At 40.5% G+C, this 21,711-nt stretch overlaps 1 protein-coding gene across 1 annotated transcript; it reads right to left on the bottom strand.

The window, feature by feature from the left end:
- Window positions 1-9,186: 9,186 nt before the first annotated feature.
- On the bottom strand, window positions 9,187-19,349 carry gpn1 (GPN-loop GTPase 1). Its single transcript, XM_067588953.1, has 13 exons — window positions 19,140-19,349; window positions 17,378-17,471; window positions 17,133-17,239; window positions 15,417-15,454; window positions 14,971-15,049; window positions 14,723-14,817; window positions 13,763-13,808; window positions 12,954-13,100; window positions 11,748-11,830; window positions 10,965-11,004; window positions 10,497-10,587; window positions 10,065-10,169; window positions 9,187-9,873 (listed from the first exon to the last, which is right to left on the bottom strand). The coding sequence occupies exons 1-13, from the start codon at window positions 19,305-19,307 to the stop codon at window positions 9,767-9,769; spliced, it is 1,200 nt and encodes a 399-aa protein (XP_067445054.1). The 5' UTR covers window positions 19,308-19,349; the 3' UTR covers window positions 9,187-9,766.
- Between the last annotated feature and the right edge of the window lie 2,362 nt (window positions 19,350-21,711).

A 21,711-nucleotide genomic window follows, 5' to 3' on the forward strand; every position in this document is an offset into this window, starting at 1 on the left:
GTTGCGTCACATTTATGTTCAGAGCAGCTGCAGGACGACGGAGTCAAGACAGTCCAGAAATAAAGAAAAGTCGAGTGGATTTAGTTTCTTAATATTTTTTATATAAAGTTGTTCATTAAATCCATTTTCCAAAGACCCGAACCTGTTATCTCTTCATTCATTTATTCTTTTTATCAGGGTTATGATGTTTTTGGATTTGTTAAAATGTTTTCCTGCATAAATAACAATTAAATATGTCTTGCTCTTTGTTATGCTGGCTGTCGTTTTGCCTGAAGAAGACCCAGTTGGATCAAAACATTGCTTTTGTCAGTTAAGTAACAATTTTTTTTTGGAGCTAAAATCCCCTTTTCCTTTATTGAAACTATTTTCTAAAGATGCAGAGAAGCTTTTAGCAAACCTCTCTCTACCACAGTGACAAACATCTCCACAAATATCTTACAAAAATACTACAAATATTATAGGACATCTGTTTTCTTCCATCTGAGCTACTCTGCTGCCAAACATATTGGAATTTAACTGATTGTAATGTGGTGCTACAGCCTGAGGATGCACCGTGCATCCGCAGATATTCAATACTGAGGAATCAGGGTGTAAAAAAAGCTTGATCAGGGCATCTTTCAACCGTAAAATCATTGTTATAACACTTTAAACAGAGTCTCTGTATCTGTGTTTGTCCATAAACCACCAACACACAAAAGTTTCCTCAGATACCAAAACTGTTGAGGAGGAATATTTGGAAAAATGTGTCTAAAATGATGCACAAGACGTCTAAACTTCTATCAGATTTGCATTTGCAGGTGCACTGTGGCTGACCTTTGACCCCTCAGAGGAAATGCACAGTAAAGATAACTGAGAATCAACATGTTTCAGTTTTCTGTCTGACAGCTGATACAGTAAAAAAAAAAAAAAAAATTATGAGAATAAAACTCAGTGAAAACTTCTGAAATATGAAGATTAACAGTAACGATGAAGCAGATCTGGTCGTATCCAGCTGATCTGGTTTCAACTGGTACGCTGGGTCGGTGTGTTTCTGAGGAAATGTCAGCTCTAAATTTAAAAGCTGACAATGAACTGTTACTCATCCTGACTGGAACACACACACACACACACACACACACACGTATCTGTGTGTGTGTTTGTGTGTTAACGCCTCCATCTGTCGCTCTGGTTGACAGCCAAACTCGCCTGTCTGTCGCTTTTCATTCAAACACATCAAAGACTATAAAACTCTCAGAGAGCTCGAAGCTCCACAGAAGCAGAACAATCCTCCGTATGAATCATTTTAATAATAAAAAATGTTCATAAAGTTTTAATCTGCATCCTTGTTTATATCATCAAATGTCTTGTTTTGTCCGACCAACAATAATCAGAATTGTATAAAACAGAGAAAACATGTAAATCCTCACACTTCACTCTGCTGCTAAAAGAACAAACGACTGTATCTGAGGTCAGAGGTCAGATGGACGTCTCGGCTGCATCACAGCTGCTGCAGCTGGAAGCAGATAGATAGTGTGATAGAAAAAATATATATTGATGTGGAAATCTGTGCAAACAGGTTAATAAAACGCAGGATGGGGTTGATGAATCCTCCTGCTCTCTGTTGGAACATGTAAAATTACAAAAATTGCATTACTCTACTAATTACTCAACAGCGAAAGGAATTAGTTACTACTTAAAGCTGCATCCTGTTACTCATGAGACTATCACCTCTTCCTAACATACAGCGAGCGATGTTGCAGCACAGACGGCTGCTGCTCAGGTTTTTTGGGGGCTCATAAGTGGACTTTGTGTTGGATTCTGTGTTGTAGTGTCTGCCGCTCATTTATTGACGTTAGGGGACTCCATTTCTAAGCTAACGTTAGCAAGTGTTGCACCCTGTTGGTGCTGTAAATGGAGAGAGGCAAAGACGTCACATCCTCATTTTATTATTTCCTCACATTCTGTTGATAATTTTAGTTAATTTTTGAATGTTTTAAGCTAAAATTCCTCACAAAGTGAACAAAAGATCCAAGTTAATAACAGCAGCTGTGATCACCGAGGAAGTACAGACACAAAGCATCTGTTACTGGAAGAAAACACGTTACAGCTAACTGAACGTTGTGGCTGCACTTGAATATGACGACCTTTAGATGCCTCTAACTTCATCTGTGATCGTTCAATTTAAATACAGCTGCTGTTATTAACCGGTCATATTGTTTAAAGATGTTGTGATCATAAAATAATGATTTTATCTGCAGCTGGTTAACTTAGTATTTATGAATCACCAGTGAATTTCATATTTGTTCTGTTATCTGACAACAGAAACAGAAAAAAATATGTAAATGAGAACAACTATATTATCAGTTTGGCTGCATTAAAAGAGAACGAAGGTTTAACAGGCCGTCAAACATGCAGCTTAACAATCTTACATCAATATTTTTATTCCATTACTTGACCCTCCCCCCCCCCCCCCCCCCTCCCCCCGAGAGGCTCCGTCAGACGTACCAACATACCTGAGCAGAGAACTACGACTCCCATGATGCACCAGAGCAGAACACAGTGTTCTCACACACAGCATGTCTCTGCTGCTCTCCTCACGCTGAGCCAGATGATGTAATGCAGCTGCAGTGTGTGTGTGTGTGTGTGTGCATGTGTGTGTGTGTGTGTGTACTTCTATCTTTGTGAGGACTATTCCCACATTTACAGTGACGACATTTCTGATGCTGAGCTGCTGTTGGAGCAGATTTTTACGTTATGTATGCAACTGCAGTGCTTCAGGTGTGTGTGTGTGTGTGTGTGTGTGTGTGTGTGTGTGTGTGTGTGTGTGTGTGTGCGTGTAGGTGGTAAGGTGTGTGAGAGGCTGCAGAAGAAACCTCCACATCCCAACTGATGAGATCATCTGCAGCCAATCAGCAGAGAGCTCTCAGAACCACAGTCAGTGTGTGTGTGTGTGTGTGTGTTGCTTTAAAGTCAAATCAGGTTAAAGATGCAGCAGAAAGAAGAGCACATCTGCAGCAAAATGTTTTATTTACGAGCTCCATGCAGCAGCTTTCTGCAGGACAGAGCTTTTACAGCAGAATAGAGTAGAATAGAATAGAATAGAGATGTGATGTGATGTAAACAGAGGGGGGCGGGGCTCTCTGGCTCTGCAGGCTGCTTTCGAGGACAAACAGCAGCAGCAGCAGCAGCAGCAGACTAACTGGAAACAATGACATCACCTCTGAGCCCGAACGATGATGTCACTCACAATGAGGTCACTGCACTCAGCTCAACACAGGATGATGTCATGATAATATGACCCGATAAAACCAGAGAAAGAAAGAAAGAAACAATGAGTCATATGGCTGATAATAGAGGCTGAGGTGAGACTGATCAGAAATATTATAAACATCACGTGAGGCGTGTGTGTGTGTGTGTGTGTGTGTGTGATGTCACTGCAGAAGGTGATGCAGCCTCTCTGTTAAAATATTTAAAACATCTGTTACCACAGCAACATGATTCGCAGCTTATTTTCTGCATTTCTCACCTGTCATTAGGATTCAAGTATAAAAAGATGCTTTTGTGCCCTGAGTTTCGACTCCCAGGTGCCTTTTACAGAAACACACTACTAACAACAAGTCAGTGTGTCAGATCATACACATTTTTTTCAGTAAGTTTCGATTTGTGAAGTGCCGTAATTCTTTGTCTTCTATCGTTGTGATGCAGCGATGCAACGAGCCAATAACAGCCCAACCGGACACGAAGATGCAACGTGTTGTTTTTAAAATTCAAAAATACAAAATCGACCAATCAGACGTGCAGGTGAGAGAGGATTAAAGGACCAGTTTGGTGTTTTAACAAATCAGAAAACATGTTACAGACATCAAATGGATGTAAATCAAAATTTCAGTGCGGACTCTGGAAGTCAGAGTTGAAATATGGAATGATGTCATCGGTCTGCAGAGTGATGTCACATCGACATCATCATAACATTAACAATGTAAACCATGAGAGTGTGACAGCGGTCCTGTGGTTTGTTCATATTTGATTTGGTTCATTTTTTATCTACAGTATGTTAAATAAATTTATTAAAGTTACAACTTGTGGTCTCGTTTTCTGTCCAACCTCCAGCTGGTTGTTGCTAACGCTCCCGATACGACGTCTACATTAATCCGGCTAAACGCTAAACGCTGTTTTCATTCAAAAAGCGACGTGCGTCCTCAGCAGGAGTTTCAGCTCATTTTCATTCACATTAAAACACCAAAACAGGTCATTCTTCTTCTGGGCATGTGTGGAGGAGGACAGACGAGCAAGTCAGCCACAGAAAACCAGCGAAGAAGAAACGATGTACTGTTTCCGTTTCCGCAGCGGCTTCCTGACATTTAGTTTATTGCAGCAGATTCCAACAGTTTGAGCAGAGAAATGTGGTAGAAAACTACATTTAACTCTAAACAAGCTGTCAGAGTAGACAAGAAAGAGAACAACATTCATGAAGCCGTCCGCCATCGTTGTTATCGTCGTGTTTCTTCTTCTTCCTCTTCAAATGAAACACCGCGCTACTGCCACCATCTGTTCTGTCAGCGATACGACAGCGTTTCTACAAAGCTCCGTTTCCCACGAACAAACGACAACAACCAAGCCGACGTTTTCACATTTACACACTCTGGAGGACGTTTTGGCCTTTTCAGTCTGGACGGAGGCCGAAACAGAGAAGAAGAAGACGTGTTTTTACCAGTTTAGACAGCTTAGCGTGGACGTGATCTTATGTCGCTACTGAAGTGGAGATCCCTCACTGGCTTCCCAGCACTTCTTTCATATTAGCTTTTTGTTTCTACTATACTTTGTCTTAATGCTTTTTTTTTATGTCTTATGTAACAGTTTGAATTATCTTGTTGTTGACAGATGCTGTTCAGATAAACTAAGCTTGTTTGTTAGAAACACACAAACAATCTGAACAGCGATTTTCTTTCTTTCTTCCATTTAATCAGGGTTTTAAGCACTGAAGACCTATTGAACATAAACTCTTATAAAGCATGTTTTCATTTATCTATTATAATTAAGTTTTGGGGCCCATGTTCACAGGGTAACTCTGAAACTGAGCCAAAAGCTCAAAAAGTTTACATCTCCTAACTGATTGGAAGGTTTTTTTTTCAGAGATTCAGTGAATTTAGGCTCATACAAGTCAACAACTGACATTTGTTTGTGAATGATGAAATTCTGCAGAGTTTATGATCCAAACATTGTCAAAAATCACCGGAAGGTTGCAGAGAGTTTGATTTGCAACACTTTGCTTCACTGCAACCGTCACAAAATGAGCAAAACCAATCACTTCCTGAAGGATTAGTTCAACTGCTACATAAATTATTCACATATATTGAAAATGCAGTGACCATAAATGGCATAATATGTACCGTACAAACATGTTCAAACTTAATAATGTTTGATCAAACCTCATGAAATGGAGAAGCTCTGCTAGTCTGGAGGTTCAGGTCCTGACTCTGAACTACAGGAACCCGGGTTCAAACCCAGCCAGAGACCCACGTTGAATGTCTTCCTCCTTTATGTCTGTTTGCATTAGTTGTATGATGCATATATGTTAAACAATATGCTTTCATGTGTAACTGTTTATATGTGTGGAGACTTGCTGGTACTGACTGGAAGGTGGAGGTGAAACTACTGGTTTGTAGTGTTTGGTGGGAACTTCAATCAGCAGTAATCTGATTGGATGCACTTTTAAAGGCGGGAAAAGGTTAAAGATGAAATAATTACAGCTGGAAGCTGTAAAACAGAAAGATTCAGTGTTAAACAGATGAAACTGAGCAGCTTCAGGTGTGAACAGAGATAAAAACCTAAAAGGTTGAGCGACACGCTGCACAGAGACAAGTCAGAGCTGGGAGATTCATGTAACCGTGGTGCGCCAGTTTAAACCAGTTAAAACCAGATTACAAGCTCCGCCGCTCCTGTATGAATGAGCAGCCTGACTCTCAGCCAGCAGTCGTGTTTTATTTGTGTCGGCGAGGCGTCGTGACTCTCTCGGTGTTTCTGTTTCTGGTCGTGTCTGCAGCCCACTGAGGAAGAGGAGGAGGAGAGAGAGAGAGAGGAGAGAGAGAGAGAGAGGAGAGGGGCGGGAGAGAGAGGAGAGAGAGAGGAGAGGGGCGGGAGAGAGAGGACAGACAGCAGAGTGGGCTGAATGTCAGCGGAGGTGAGTCACTGCTGCTGCTGCTTCCAAAAAAACTCACCTGAGAGGCAGAAGAAGAAGAGTCTCATCCACTGCTGCTGCGTGAATATTAATAATATCTTTATAAAATGATAAAATATTAGAAAATACAATGAAAGATAATTAAAAAAACAGTAAAATCAATAAAAAGCAAGATAAAATAGTGAGTTTTTAAAAGAAGACAGTGTGTTAGTTTCCCTGATCTCCTCCAGCAGCTGAGGAGGAAACAGGAAGGAGCTGTCGGAGGATCTCAGCTGAGGTCAGGAGGTCAGCTACGTATTCTGGAACTAATCAAGCTACGAGACGATGACGTGATTTTTAAAGCCGGCGTGATGTCTGATGTGTTTGGCTGCAACATTTTGAATCAGCTGAAGTTTATTGAGGTTTTGTTGTTGTTGTTGTTTTTAGGAAATTAACAGTTGGTGGCGTTAATTCTCCAGCTGGCGCCGTTAAAACCGTCGCAGAAGACGACACGACGAGATGACGTCATTATGTCAGAGCAGCAGTTCAAAGATTAAACGATGGGAAAACGTGACGGATGGAAATATGACGTTTCTCCTCGTCGTCGCTCCACACAGATCTGATGTTCTCAGCTCTTCAGTCACATGATTCATGATGTCATCATTCATTCACTCAGACGAGCATGAAAGTCTTTTATGTGATATTTCAAGATTTGTTTTTATGCACAAATTAAAACATGAAACCAGGTGAATGGAAACACAAACAGAGACAGACAGAGAGGTCAGAGCTGCAAAAATCTGGAAACATCTAGAAACTTTTTTTTTTTTTCCCAGAAACTGACTGAACAGGGTTAAAGGTCACATCCACATGAAATCTGGTTGTGATTGATGAACGTGTGCAGAGTTTATGATCATAAAAATTAACTTTTTTATATATATTTGGGATAGAAATCCCTTTAAATCCACATCACTTTATATTGAGGTTAGATGCTCGTTATGAATACAAACACAGGAACATTCTTAGATTTATTTTATATACAGAACGACTCTTAATATTACAAAAACGTCTGGACGAAGAGTCTCCTGATGTCCTGATGTGGTATAAAAAACTGCCATCGGAAAGACTTTCATATGTGTGAAGAGGCTCTCTGGTCACCAGTGATCAAGAGTTATAAATACATACAAACAGCATTTTATAAACAAACCAGGTTGTTTTTCTTTCTGTATGTGTGTTTGCTCGTGTGTTGTGGGGTTTTTGGTGTTTCATGTCTTAATTGTAGCTATTCGTAATGTATTATAAATTAATTTAAAATAAATAGAAAATCACCACAATGTTGTGGAGAGTTTAATGTGTTTTGCAGCACATCACATGAAAAACGTGAAGAAACTTTGCTTCACTGCAACCAACAGTCAACCAAAGTCCAACGTTATATATTTAACTCCTAATTTATTCCTAAAGGATAGATTAATCAGATTCTGGAGATTAAACGTAGTTTTACTGCAACCAACAGTTCATAATAAAGTCTGTAACTTTTCAAAATTTGCAAAATCAATCAACTCTTAAAGGATCAATTCAAATGATACCAAACCTGATTCACCAGGTGTTCAAATTCTGGAGATAAAATGTTATAAAAAGCTTTTAAGACAAGTTAGAACTTTCCAGATGTTCAGACGTCACCTGCCAGCTGATCAATGATGCATCAGGTTTATCAGAACGTATATATACATGCTGCTACTACACACACACACACACACACACACACACACACACACACACACACACACACACACAGTGTTCCTCAGTCTGCAGATGTGAATGATAAACTTCTATTTGCCTCCCAGATTAAAAGTTTCACATCTTTAAGATCTACAATCACACGACAACAGGACAAACTTTCTACTGTGAAGACTGTGCAGTGCAGTCGAAAGCTCCAGAACAGCTACTAAATAGACCTCGTAGTGAGATTGTTCTGTGAGCTGCTGCCTCCAAACATTAAAATCTGACAACGTTTCAGCCACAAAATGAATAAAAAGTATAAAAATATATGAGCTGAACAGTGACTGAAGTTAAACTTCATAAATGTGTCTTTTTTTGTTGACACATGTTGAGTTTTTGTCCTGCTGTCTTCTCTTCAGTGTTTTCAGACTCAGGCTTTTGTTGAAAGTGACTCAGCTGCCGGATTTCAGCGGCGGCGGCGGCGGCGGCGTGTAGGCGACGGAACAGAGAGAGTGTGTCGGCGCCGCAGATGGTCGGCAGGCGGACAAGCTGGATCCATTCACAGCAGAGCTGAGAGAGAGATGAATGAAGACAAACAGAAGAGAGAGAGAGAGAGAGAGAGAGAGAGAGAGAGAGAGAGAGAGAGAGAGAGAGAGAGAGAGGAGAGAGAGAGAGAGAGAGAGAGAGAGAGAGAGAGAGAGAGAGAGAGAGAGAGAGAGAGAGAGAGAGAGAGAGAGAGAGAGAGACGCTCGGATACAAAGGACAGCTTCTGTCTATCTGTCAGGGAACCGATCGGCACCGCAGAACAAAGGGAACACCTGATGATCAGAAACACTCGACATGTGATAGAAAAAGTGTGTGTGTGGGAGAGATTTGTTCTTTCTGAAGCAGCTGGTTTGTTCATTCTGGTTTTAATGGTTTAACATTTTTCCTCTTCTACCTACACTTCTGGTTTCATCCTGAATTTTAATGTCCTTCCCTCACAAAACACTGAGAAGCATTAAAACCAGAACATCCAGGTTCCAGAAAAGCACAAATCCTGAAGCTGACCAGCTCTACAGCGCTGCAGCCTCTCAGCAGGTTTATAATGTTGCTGCTGATTTCCCTGCAGGTGCTGGTGGTTTCATGTTTATTTTACCTGTTTGTTTTATGTTTTATGAGCTTTATGGGTGAAAGATTTTACTATTTTTGTCCTTTTCTGTTGTGAGCTCACTAAGACAAAACTACCACACAGAGCTCTGAAGCTGCTCTGAAGGCTCAAGGTGGAGCAACTAATCATCATCATCATCATCATCATCATCATCATCATCATCATCCTCAGAGTCAAAACCAACTTGAAAACTAAGAGCTCACTTTTATTTTCAAAGCTTTTACAAACAAAACTCAGCAGAAAAACAACAAAACACAACAAAAGCAGATTTTAAGTTTCTTCTGATATAAAAATATATAACTTTTTTATTTAAGGGGAGGGAGGAGCAACACTGAGGAGCATCCAATCAGCTTCAACGGTGCGAGTGATGTCATCTGATCAGACAGGAAGTATAGATATTTACCTTCTTATCATTTCTGAACATCTGAGGAAAAAAACGTCACTGATGGAAGCAGCAGGAAGTCGTTTTCCTCCTTCGTCAGAGTCCAGACAGAAACTATCTGCTGCCACACGTGATAGTCTGTCCCGTCCAATCTGACTCCAGGTGATAGTCTGTCCCGTCCAATCTGACTCCAGGTGATAGTCTGTCCCGTCCAATCTGACTCCAGGTGATAGTCTGTCCCGTCCGCTCTGACTCCAGGTGATAGTCTGTACCCCACAGAAGGAAAGCTCTGGGAGTTTTTTTTTTTACTTCCTTCGTCTACATTCTGTCACAGTCTTTTCTCTGCCGTCAGGTCAGAGACGTAGAGGTCAGGGGTCAAAGGTCAGGGTCCCTCAGGCATCATACACCTCTTGTTCCGAACCTGAACCACTTCCTTCCTCTCCTTCAGGAAGTTTCCAAAAGCGTCCTTCTCTTTGCTTTCCTCCGTCGCTGGAAAAAATAAAACCAAACGTTTCCGTCAGATTTGATATTTTTACAGTCGATACGTCTGATTTCTATTCTTCACTTTTATTTCCGTGCAGAAGATCACAAACATTTTTTTCCTTACAATGTATTTGTGTTTTTCATTATTATTATTATTATTTTTTTTTTAATTGTTAAAAAGCGTTTTATTTTCTCACTGCTGTGGTCGATGTCGTCCGTGTCGCTCTCCTCGTCCTCCTCCACGTCGTCAGGGTTACCGCGTGTCATGATGAGGTCACTGGGCCCGGCTATGTTAGCTTCCTCTGCGGACAGGAAGTGAGCAAAATACAACCGTTAAACTAAAGTACAGCGACGTTTTCCCAGAGTGGAGCTTAACTAGCAGAATTTAATCTCTAATCTTTAATGACGTCTCTGTCATCTATGAAGAATAAAGATAATAATAATAATAATAATAATCAATGATTATTTACTTGAGCTTAAACACAGTAGCTCCTTCAAGGAAATTTTACAGGAAATTATGAGGCGATTACAGACCCATAAACTATTAATCAATCTATCAATCTTTATTTATAAAATGCAGTGATAATATTTATTTTGTATTTTATTTTGAAAGTATCCTCCAGCCCGACCTGTGGACGGTGTCGTCGTCATGTCGACGGCTCCGAGGTCCTTCCTGAGTCGCTCCAGCTGCTGCTGCTGCTTCTTGCTCTGAGCGTCGGCCTGACAGACAGGAAGTCAGTTATTACGAGGAAGTTCATGGATGTGTGTAGAGAGCTGGAAACGGCGCCGCCGCCACTCAGCCTTTCTGACAATTTTTCCCCAGTGGACACTTTGGGTATTACAGCAAAAAAAAATCCCCTTTGGCCCAAAAAGCCTTTTCCTCACAGACCTTTATTATAATAGAGACATCTGTAAAACACCTCAAACTGCAAATAAGCCAATTATGACTCATTTCTATTGAGAACTTTTAATCCATGAAGTAAAACGTTACGTTAGTGACGTCATCACGTCATCCTACATTGGCTGAGTGAACAGACGCCATCTTTGTGTCCTATAATACATCGATGGTTCAGACAGAAACACACATAAACACTCACCAGCTGTTTACGGAGTCGTTCATATTCTGGTCGATAGTCTCTGAGGAAGAAGAGGAAGAGTTAATGACAGCTGAGGGTAAAGGAGGGATGGGGGGGGGGGGTAGCAGGCTGGTGGAGCTGCAACACAGATGCTCTTATTTCTAGTTTTTGATCTGTTTGTTTGTCTTATTTAGGTTAAAACAGAGACATTTGTGATCAAATTCATTTACTTTCTTTGTGATCTATCAAACTTGTAACTCCTGCCTTATATATTGTGTTTAAACACCAATAAGAAAAAAGTCAATGAAAAGATGCAGATGTGGCGTGAACTGAGGCAGCAGATGTTGATACAGGTCGTCATTTGGTGTGAATCAACACAAACTGCACAAAAAAATCCAAGCGGAACATAACTTGAAGGTGAAGTCTACTGATTTTCCACCTCAGCGTGTTTCCAGGTGTTTCTCTGTGTGAAAAGTAATGTAAAGCCCTTTGATGATGTCACTGATGATGTCACTTGAGTCAGCGTCGGTCGGGGACTACGAGTTAGAAAAGTAAAAAGAATCTGAAGGTGTGACGTTAGACAGAGGTGAGGTAAGCAGATCTTCAACAGCTCCGCGCTACATTAGCCGCTACTAGCATAACACAACACAACCTCCAGTTGCATTATGGGTAATGTAGGCACCAGGTTTTGACAAGAAGGAATGAATGTGTGGAATAAAAAAAAAGACGATATCTCTGGTTCTGCTGCTTAGATTGTGACCAGCAGCAGCGGCGGCACTGACTCCGCCCCCTCAGCCCGCTCACCTCTCGTACTCGTCAGCGGCGTCCTCCACCTGGACGAACAGCTCGTCCAGTCCGCTGCCCGTCACCGCGGACACGCCCACCACCTGCAGACACAGAGACGACACCGTGAGGAGGAGGAGGAGGAGGAGGAGGAGGAGGAGGAGGAGGAGGGGGTATCTGACCAGTGCAGCACTGGTTACCATGGTGATACTCAAAGCGAGTAGAGAGTGGAGGAATCTTAAAATGCCGGCGACTCTCCGGCTGACAGCTGGTGTTAATGAGCTACGATTCAATTAGTGACGCAACGATCAGCTGATCAACTGATTAGTCGAGTGTCAGAAAATGAATCAGCAACTACTCTTATAATCAATTAGCTGTTTTTCAAGCAAAAATTTATGTGATTTGATGAAGAATCAGCAGCTCTTCCTCATCTTACACTTTAGTAAATTAAATATAAACGGCTGCTCAGAGAAAACGAGACATCTGATGACCTCACTGGGTTTTATTCAGCTGCAGCCTCATCTGCTGTTTTTATAATTGAATATTTGAACATCTTCGACTATTAGAGCAGCAGATTCATTTATAATGAAGTTGCCTTGGTTAAATTTCATTGACAAAAGAAACAGATAAATATGTAAATGAGAACTAAACAATGAATCAGCTGCAGTGCTGACAGCGAGCAGCAGGAGGCTGAACAGAGGAGGAGGAGGAGGAGGAGGAGGAGTCACTCACTCAGCTGTCAGGAGACGTTCTGAGGTTTGACAACTGACAAAAAAATGAAGAACAAGAAGAGATTTAACCGTTTTCATATAGTTCAGATGTTTCACTGCAGAGATCTTAATAAAAACGACGCGGAGACCCTGTTGTGAACGCAGCATTTTAAATATGAGACAGTTTGGTGCAGATGTTGACACGGCCTCCGTAAAAAATAGACGAGGCGCCTATCTTTAGCGCAGCGGAGCGGAGAGCCGCTGCGCGCCCGGTGGAAACAGATACATTGACCAGAGTGACCGCGATCAGCTCCGGCGGCCGCGTCGGAACCGCAACGCGACGCACACACGCACCCGGTGGAATTTAGGGGTCCGGGTTTCAACTCCTCTCTCTCTAGCTCTCCTTCTTCACACTTGACAACTATTTATGTCACTTTTCATGTGAACGGCCGAGCGCGTCACCATGACAACATGTGATAAGGACCCGTTCTGATGGTCCATGAATCAGACACCTTACCCTCAGGTTGGTGTAGAACTCGTCCAGGACCAGACTCATGGAGCGTGTCAGGTTGCTCACGTACGAGGTTTCCTGGTTCAGAGCGTCCTGGAAAACCTCAAAGTCCTGCATCCACTCCACGGCGAAGCTGTGGTCGATGATGTCCGTCTGCACGCACACGACAACACAAGAGTTTTTAAACTTCAATTTAAAACCTTTTTAATTCCACATAGAACGACACAATTTAACAGCTGAAACTCCACAAAAAAGGATTAAACAGCTTCATGCAGCATCAGTCCAGAGCTGCAACTCACTATCGAAAACGTTCCTGCACACCATGAAGTCTCAGCTACACACTGTCTGTACACTGTCCATCAACGTTTCAGTCCTCAGACTCTAATCAGCCAAAAAATTGAATTGTGTGCATCTTGATTCTTGGATTATTGATGAATCTGCCAATAATTGTCTTGATGAATTATCTATAAAATGTTAGAAAATAGTGAAATATGCCAGATATGATTTCCAGAAGTCATAGATGATGTCTTCAAAAGTCTTATTTTGTCCGACCAACAGTCCAAAGCAAAACAAAGTTACAATAATGAGTGAAAAAAACATTCATTTGTCACATTTGAGAAGCTGAAACCAGATCATTTTTGTTTAGAAACGACTCAATTATCAGATTGATAAAATTGTTGTAGAATTCAATGCTATTTAAGACTTTTTCAGACATACTGAACAACTTCAAATGTCAACAAGTTATAAAAATATAAACATCAGGAAAACATGTCAACAACAACAACAACAGCAGAGCAGACAGGAAGTGACCTCACCTTGTTCATGACCACGATGAAGGGCAGCTTGGTCTTGTAGAGAATACTGAAGGAGAGAAACATCAGATGAGACTTTAGAGAGAAAAACACACCTGCAGCAGCTCTGAGAGACGTTTATGTGCTCTGTTGGCTCCACCTGCTGGTCACTGCTGCCACCGACATCTGAAGAGGTTCATATCTGGATTTCATGAGTTCATGTTTAAGGTGTTTTTGTCTGTGTGGTTTCTCTATTTGAAGATCTGAGATGTACAATTGTAGTTTCAGCTTTAAATGAAGAAGAGTAATATTTTAATATTTCTTATTTTCCGTGAATGAATGAAACAATTTTAATTTGATCATGTGATCTTGTGCAATCAATACAAATGCGCGTGCGTATTAATTTCCGTACCAACAATAAACGGACTGTTCTGTCCTAATAGCTACTTACTTTTATTAAATATAGACATTAATTCTAAAAAACTGTTTGTTCCTCTCACAGAGTCCTTTCACTGGACCCGACGACAACAAGTTAAAAACAACATGTAATTAAAAATATACGTTGTGTTGCATCTGAACGCAGCTTTAAGTCTGGGAGTGGAGAGGACGTGAGGTCAGAGGTCACGTGAGGTAAGAGGTGACACTGAGGTCAGAGGTGCCGTGAGGTCAGAGGTGACGCTCAGTCAGAGGTCACTTGAGGTCAGAGGTGACATGAGGTCAGAGGTTACGTGAGGTCAGAGGTTACATGAGGTCAGAGGTTACGTGAGGTCAGAGGTGACGTGAGGTCAGAGGTGACGTGAGGTCAGAGGTTACGTGAGGTCAGAGGTTACATGAGGTCAGAGGTTACGTGAGGTCAGAGGTGACGTGAGGTCAGAGGTGACGTGAGGTCAGAGGTTATGTGAGATCAGACGTGACGTGAGGTCAGAGGTTACGTGAGGTCAGAGGTTACGTGAGGTCAGAGGTGACGTGAGGTCAGTCTGGTACCTGCAGGCGTACAGCATGTTGGACATGAATGTGACGGGGCTGACGCTGCGAGACGTGTCCATCACATACACGACCACACAGGGGAAGGACGACGCCTGAAACACACACAGAATATAAACCAGCTGTAAAATTATTATTATTATTATTATTATTATTATTATTATTATTATTATTATTATCATCATCATCATCATCATCATCATCACAATAAAAGACTAAAACCAACTGATCCCTGCGTGTAAACCCACCAGAGCCTCTGTGATGATGGTTCCTGACGCCGACCAGGTGAAGACTTCGATCTGACCGGGGGTGTCAATCAGCACGTACCTGCAGAGGTCAAAGGTCGTCAGACACAACGATACACAGGAGGGCGGAGAGTGAAGACAGGGATGTTTATGGAGGAAGATGTTCCTCATCACTGATGTTTCTACATTTAGTTCTGATTCTTGTTTTAATGTGTTATGTTTTTTTTTGTACCATTTTGAAAACAAAACCTCACAAATTCCACGTGAAGGCATCATGTGACCTGGACGGCAGCGATCAATCACAACCAACACAACAGCTCTTATGTGTACATGTAGAAGGACAACAGCTGCTCAGTGTTCAGTCTGTCAGTCTCAGCTGTTACGGAGTCAACAGAGGGACAAACAGAACCACTCTGACAGCACACAGGTATTTTATATCAGATACTGACCGGTGATTCTGCTGCTTCTTCTCTATAAACTGCATCACCTGAAGAACACAAACAAAAACTCACAGACGTTACAGCGTTGCAGTAAACTGAACATGTTTTTCTTTCATTGTAATTTTGACAGAAATAAAAAGGTTACAGAGAACAAATAACTTCAACTCTACAGTCGTACTTTAAAACTTTGCTTTCAACTGTTCAGACCTTTATTATTATTATAATAATCTTCATGTGAAGATAAAAACCAAACAGAACATTTTACTCGTCAGTGATCTCTGGACATACACAGAGACGATATATCTGGAATAAGATCATATCAGCTGATTTATCTCAACTTTAAACAGTTGAGATCTTTCAATTTAAACTCTGGATTGTCTGAATCGAACAACAAACAACTTTTTTTATTTAAAACGGTTCAAAAAAGGTCCAGTTTAGTTCGTTTCACAGGTTCACAGGTGAGATCTTTAACCTAAACAGTTCAGATCATCAGTTTTAAATAGTCGAGAGCTTGAAAACAGTTTTGGTTTAAACAGTTCAGCTGCTGCATCCTTACAGTTAAAACATGGAGAGAGACGTGTTACTCTCTAGTGCATCATTTGAATGATACACAAGAGAAAGACGCTGACTAATGACAGAAAGTGAGAAACCTGCGACATTTGTCTGTTAAACCCTGTTTGGACCAAAAGTTCAGGAAACTAAACTTGGAACTAAAAGTCTGTGTTTCCACCACGTCTGAGGAACCAGGTGGATCCTGCAGACTCATGAGGAATTAAAAAATAAAAATGAAATGCAGTATTCACACACAAGGAAACAACAACAACGACGACACAGATTGGTCCGGTTGTTCTTTGTATTTCCTGCTGCAGGAGTTGATGTGATGAATGTGAGTGAGCGTGTGTCTCCTCAGTAAATCACCTGCTGAGTGTTTGATGCTTTTATTTCTGCTTTAAAATGTAACGACGTGTGTAACGGCAATTTTCATTTTTCAATGTCCTTTCTTTCCCTGTTTTTCCAGTTTGCCATTAATACACAGGTAGGTTAAGTTAGGAGTGATCTTACGCAGATTCAAGAACAGATTTTCCAGTCCGTTGGCTGCCGTTTAGTTTGTTGTTTTATTGAACTCTTTGTACATGTCATGAACATACCGGGTTTCTGTCCTGCCAGCTGTAGTCTGCGTCTGTTCCCGATCTGGTAAGAACCTGCCTGTGCCTCCCGTTTCCTGTCACCTATGCCCCCTAGATATACAACCCTGTGCATCTCATGACCGCCACCCAGTGTCCAAAATAATACTGCAAGTTATAACCAAACAAACGACATGCCGACAATCAACATAAATGGCTCCTACAACATGAAACAATCAGAAAATAAACCTTTTATTTCTCTCACTCACTGATTTGTTCTCGCTACCGCTGCTCCCTCGATTCCTGACTTTACTTTTAACATTAACGAACAAAGAGAAACGTCCTCTGCTCGTCCTAAATCCATACAACACTTCCTTGTTTTATGAATGACGCGGTACATGAGTTGAAGCTGCCACGCTGTGTTTGTTCGACCAATCAGCAGCGGTCGTCCCTGCAAACCCCCAAAAGTTCCTCTACTTCTGCAAAATAAACAAGGTTCCTCTGGTGGAAACACAGGTAGACCGACTGAGTTGTACTTTCAAACATGAATAATAACTGTTCACTACGTTTCCATCTCAGTGAAAGGACTCTGTTGACTGACCTGGTCGAAGCGAGTGGCGAACAGGTTGAGTGACGTGACGATGCCTCCGTTCGGTCCGAGGCCGTACTGCTTCATCACCTCCTTGTAGTTCACCGTGTCGCGGATGTCTGGAGGGCAGCAGGAGGGACAAAACACTCAACACCGCCTGTCTGGAGCCACTCTAACTCATTCTGAACTTATTCGGTTTGATATTATGATTGAGTTACTGGTGTGTATGTGTTTCCAGGAAATAGACCGGTCCTCACCGATGTTTGCAGGGAAGGGCACTTCGTGGACGGCAGGATCCAGGTTGATGACATACGGAGGAGATTTGCGGGAGTGAAGGTGAGCCGTCAGCCTCTGGAGGAAACGAAAGCACTGAGATCAAAACAGAGCTGCTGAATAAAAGTTGAGAGAAGGAACGCGTCTCTCACGATTACACAGTTTGATGATCGGTTGGGTTTTTTTTAATAGCAAAAATACAAAATATTTGATGGTTTCAGGATTTAAAATTTGAGAAAATTGCTGCTTTTTCTTGTCGTACGTTTGTGAATTAAATATATTTAAATTCTGGATTCTGATGACATCATTTTGTGCTTCTTGATGTTTCATAGACCAAAACAAATTGGAAGAATAATAATATATATAATATAATAATAATTTATTTATCTATTTTGAAGATTTTTTATTTACTGTCCTTCTATTTCTTGATTGCATTAAATTTACTAATTTGTAATTGCAATGTGTATTTTCTGTTTTTCTGTCTGTGAATCACTTTGTAAACTTGTTTTTTAAAAGTGCTATTATTATTATTATTATTATTATTATTATTATATTAATACAGAATCTAGTTCTAAAACTGCTTATTGGTGCATAACCACCAATAACTGGACTGGTGTGGCGCAGTAGATGATGATGATGATGATGATGAATTGTGAGGTACACATGTGTCGTGCGGTATTATGAGATGAAGGTCAGATGTGGGTTTAAGAACAACGCTGTCAATAAATCCCATAAATAGACCAAACGTGTTAGTTGGTCTCTCAGCCCACTGGTTCCTACTGAAGACATTATTCTTTTAAAAACAGCTCACAAATATAAAGTTTTGTGTTTAAAAAAAGTTCAGTGATTTCCAAAAACAGCTGGCTGCTGTCATTTTTAGTAAACAAACAGATTTGTTCGGGACTATTTTCAGCAGCGGATTAATCCACATTTGATGCTCTACTGAGTATTTCCAGAGTTGTTTAAAAGTCTGCATCCCCGTCGATATGCGTTTTATGTTACCTTAACGTGAACCCAACTAGTTATCTCTGCTACACCCGACCATAACATAACCAAAGTCCCACCCCCCAACCTGGGTGGTGGCCCATATTCAACCAATTAACCTGTTAGTCATTGTGTACACTCAGAATATACAGTTTGTGTCTAGATATTGTATAAACTGTGTGGTCACATGACCAGTAGCCACCCAGATGTAACTTGTGACACATCAGTGTGAGACATTGCAAAGAGATTCATTTTGAAAGATTAATTTCAGAATAATAAGTGAAGAGAGGCGAATACTTGTTGTTGGCGACATTTAATTTACATAATGTAAAACAAAAAAGGACCAGATGAATATATATTATATTGAAAACTCATTTTAAGGGAATTTAAGGCTTTATAGAGGCACCTACGTGTTCTGTTCCTTAGTAGATCAGTTCATTGTTGGTTTAGATTTGTTGACATTTAGATAAAACTAGAAAATCAGTAGAATTATCCTTTTAGGGTCTCAAGGAGCTGGAGCTTCTATTAGCGTAATTACAGTAATTGAGAGGCGCTAATAGTAAGTATTAGACAGCAAGGGAACATATTACGGTAATGAAACTCGCAATTTTCTATCTTGTGCACAGAAGAGTATTCAGAAGTGAAGTTAACAGAGCAGGACGGTGTTAGTAGCGGCTGTAACATCTGAACAGGTGACTTCTACCTGCCTGCACAAGCTAACTCACGCAGCTAGCTCGTGTTAGCCGCACGCGCTAGCGTTACCTGAACAAAGGTGGTTTTCCCGGATCCCGCCATGCCCAACACTATCAGACATACGGGTCTGTCCCGGGCAGCAGCTCCCGGTGTCCCGGTGTCTCCCGCCGCGGCGGAACGCTCCTGATTCTCCGTTAAAAGCTGCTCCGCACCGGAGCACTGCGCCGCCTCCGCCATGTTGTCTGGTGTTTTAGCAACCGACTGCCGCACAGAGACGGGAACTGTCGTAAACTGTGGCGCTCATAAACGTAGATATAAACTGGTCTCAATCATGGATGTATTGCTACTACAGGACCAGACAACTGTCTCCATCCATTCTCTGGAAAAAAGTCATAAAAATCATTAAAACAAACATCTATTATAAGCATCTATTATTCCATACTCCGTACATTTATTAGATAATCGTGGTAATATTTTAATGCTGATTTATTCGGTGATTATTCCGCGGAAGCCTTCATTAATAATAGATAATGAAGCTTTTTTAATAAAGCATGCAATAATACATTATTAAGGACTATTCTCACGTCAGTTTGTTTCCCATCAGCCTTAAAGAGGAAACACATGTTCTAGGAATCCACCAGGAACTTTATAGATAATATAAGAACAGAGAGCTGGCTGAAGGCAGCTCAGGAAGGTCTGCGTGTCAGAACCAGAGGAACTAACTACATTCCAGAGACTTCCTACAACTTATTTCAACAGTTCTGTTTTAATCAGACGACAAATTCAACACACACATCAAGTCAACAATAAATCAAGTTTATATTCATTTATTTCCTTATATGTATTTTTTTTATATATTTATTGCTACAAAATGTATTTTGATCAGACTTGGCTGTGAGGGTCGGTGAGTGATTCAGATTCAGATTCAGATTCAGATCAACTTTATTATCCCACACAGAGAAATTCATTTGGTCCAGTGCTCCAGACATAAAAGCACCAAAGAATCCACAATAAAAACAATAGATACCCAATAAGACCTCAATATAATCATAATAAAACACATTTGATCACACTGAGACACAATAAAATCAAATAAAAACAGTCAATCCAAAATCATTAAAATCACATCTGATATAAAAGTGTAAGTAATATGATAATGTTGGTGGGTCAGTGCTGCTCAGACACATTACTGTCTACACACCTGGTTGAGATTGAACATGTTAGTCAATAAGTGACAGAGACTGACAGGCAGAGAGGTGAAGGAGTCAGTTAAACTGTCAGTCAGATTATTTGTCATGTTTTCATCTTGTTGGATCAAACACAGACAGGAGTTATTAATATATGAATAAGACTGTGCAGTTTCTGATTTCAGACACTCTTAATTTTCCATTTAGAAAGCTCCAATAGAGTGTAGACTCCACACAAGGTGGACTTGACTCTTGTGCCCTCAAGTGGTAGAAGACTGAACTTATCACTACTTCACTACTTCTCTCTTGTTCTCAATATTTGCTCTTTGAACTGTGATTCAGTGTTTCACTGTGTATTCATACAACAGATAGACTTTAATCCTCTTCAGATTTCATGGAGAACTTACTCCAGTGCCAAATTAACAGCATCTACTGGTGTCTAGTGGTTCTATTTGTTAAAGGACCAGTTCACCCAAAACTGCTGAAAAACATTTTGTGAGTAACCTCTTGTGATATGTGTAGTCATGGAGATAGTTTTGGTTTTATTTGTCCAGTGTCTGAGATGTCTGTCACCACACCAGTTCAATGGAGTTTCATTTGTGGTTCTCACAGCACTGAAAAGTTACATTAAATTAAAATCAACAGCAGTGTGTTTTCTAGAAAGTGTGACTGTTACTGTGGATAATCCACAGAAAACTGTAAAAAGATGTCAGATTAGTTTAGTAGAAAGTCTTTCCACTCAGGATTGTTGAGAATGTGTCCTGTGGATTGTCCAGAGTAAGTGGGGACATTGTTTCTAGAAAGACGTGATACTGTTGAAGTCTTTTAAATGTCACTTTTTAATGCATCTCCATTGTATTGGGATGGTGGCAGAAAACTCAGAGACAGATATCTCAAAAACTGTGAAGATAAAACCAAAAATAGAGAATAATCCTCCAAATACCTGTAAACCACTCTGTGAATCATATTTAATAACATTGTGTCATAAATTTATAAAATTTAAATCTAAACATGTTCTGAGTCTGTAGTGTTGATTAATAATTGATAACTGCTGTTGATAGACACTGTTGTCCCATAATGCAATGCACAATGGAAATAAAGGAACTACTGACAGCTGGTAAAGAGTGACACCATTGTTGTCAGTAGTGCAGCAGCTTTGATTACAGCTTTAAAAACATCAAACTAAAGTAAAACATTTGTAGAAGAAAACTTTATACCCAATATTTGTGAACTTATCAATTTTGAAATCAGCAATATTGATCTAAAGTTTGGTGTCAAATGTTTGAAATTCACATGTGATGGCTTTATGCATTAATTGTTTATTACTAAAGATATTTAGCCACATGATCTTTGTGCATACAGTATATTATCACCATCACTTATCATTATACACATAACTATACTGTATGTCAACCTGTAAAAATGAAGAAAAAAAAACACTAATAAAGCAAAAC

This window comes from Thunnus thynnus, chromosome 1 (assembly GCF_963924715.1).
Source record: "Thunnus thynnus chromosome 1, fThuThy2.1, whole genome shotgun sequence".
Lineage (NCBI taxonomy): Eukaryota > Metazoa > Chordata > Actinopteri > Scombriformes > Scombridae > Thunnus > Thunnus thynnus.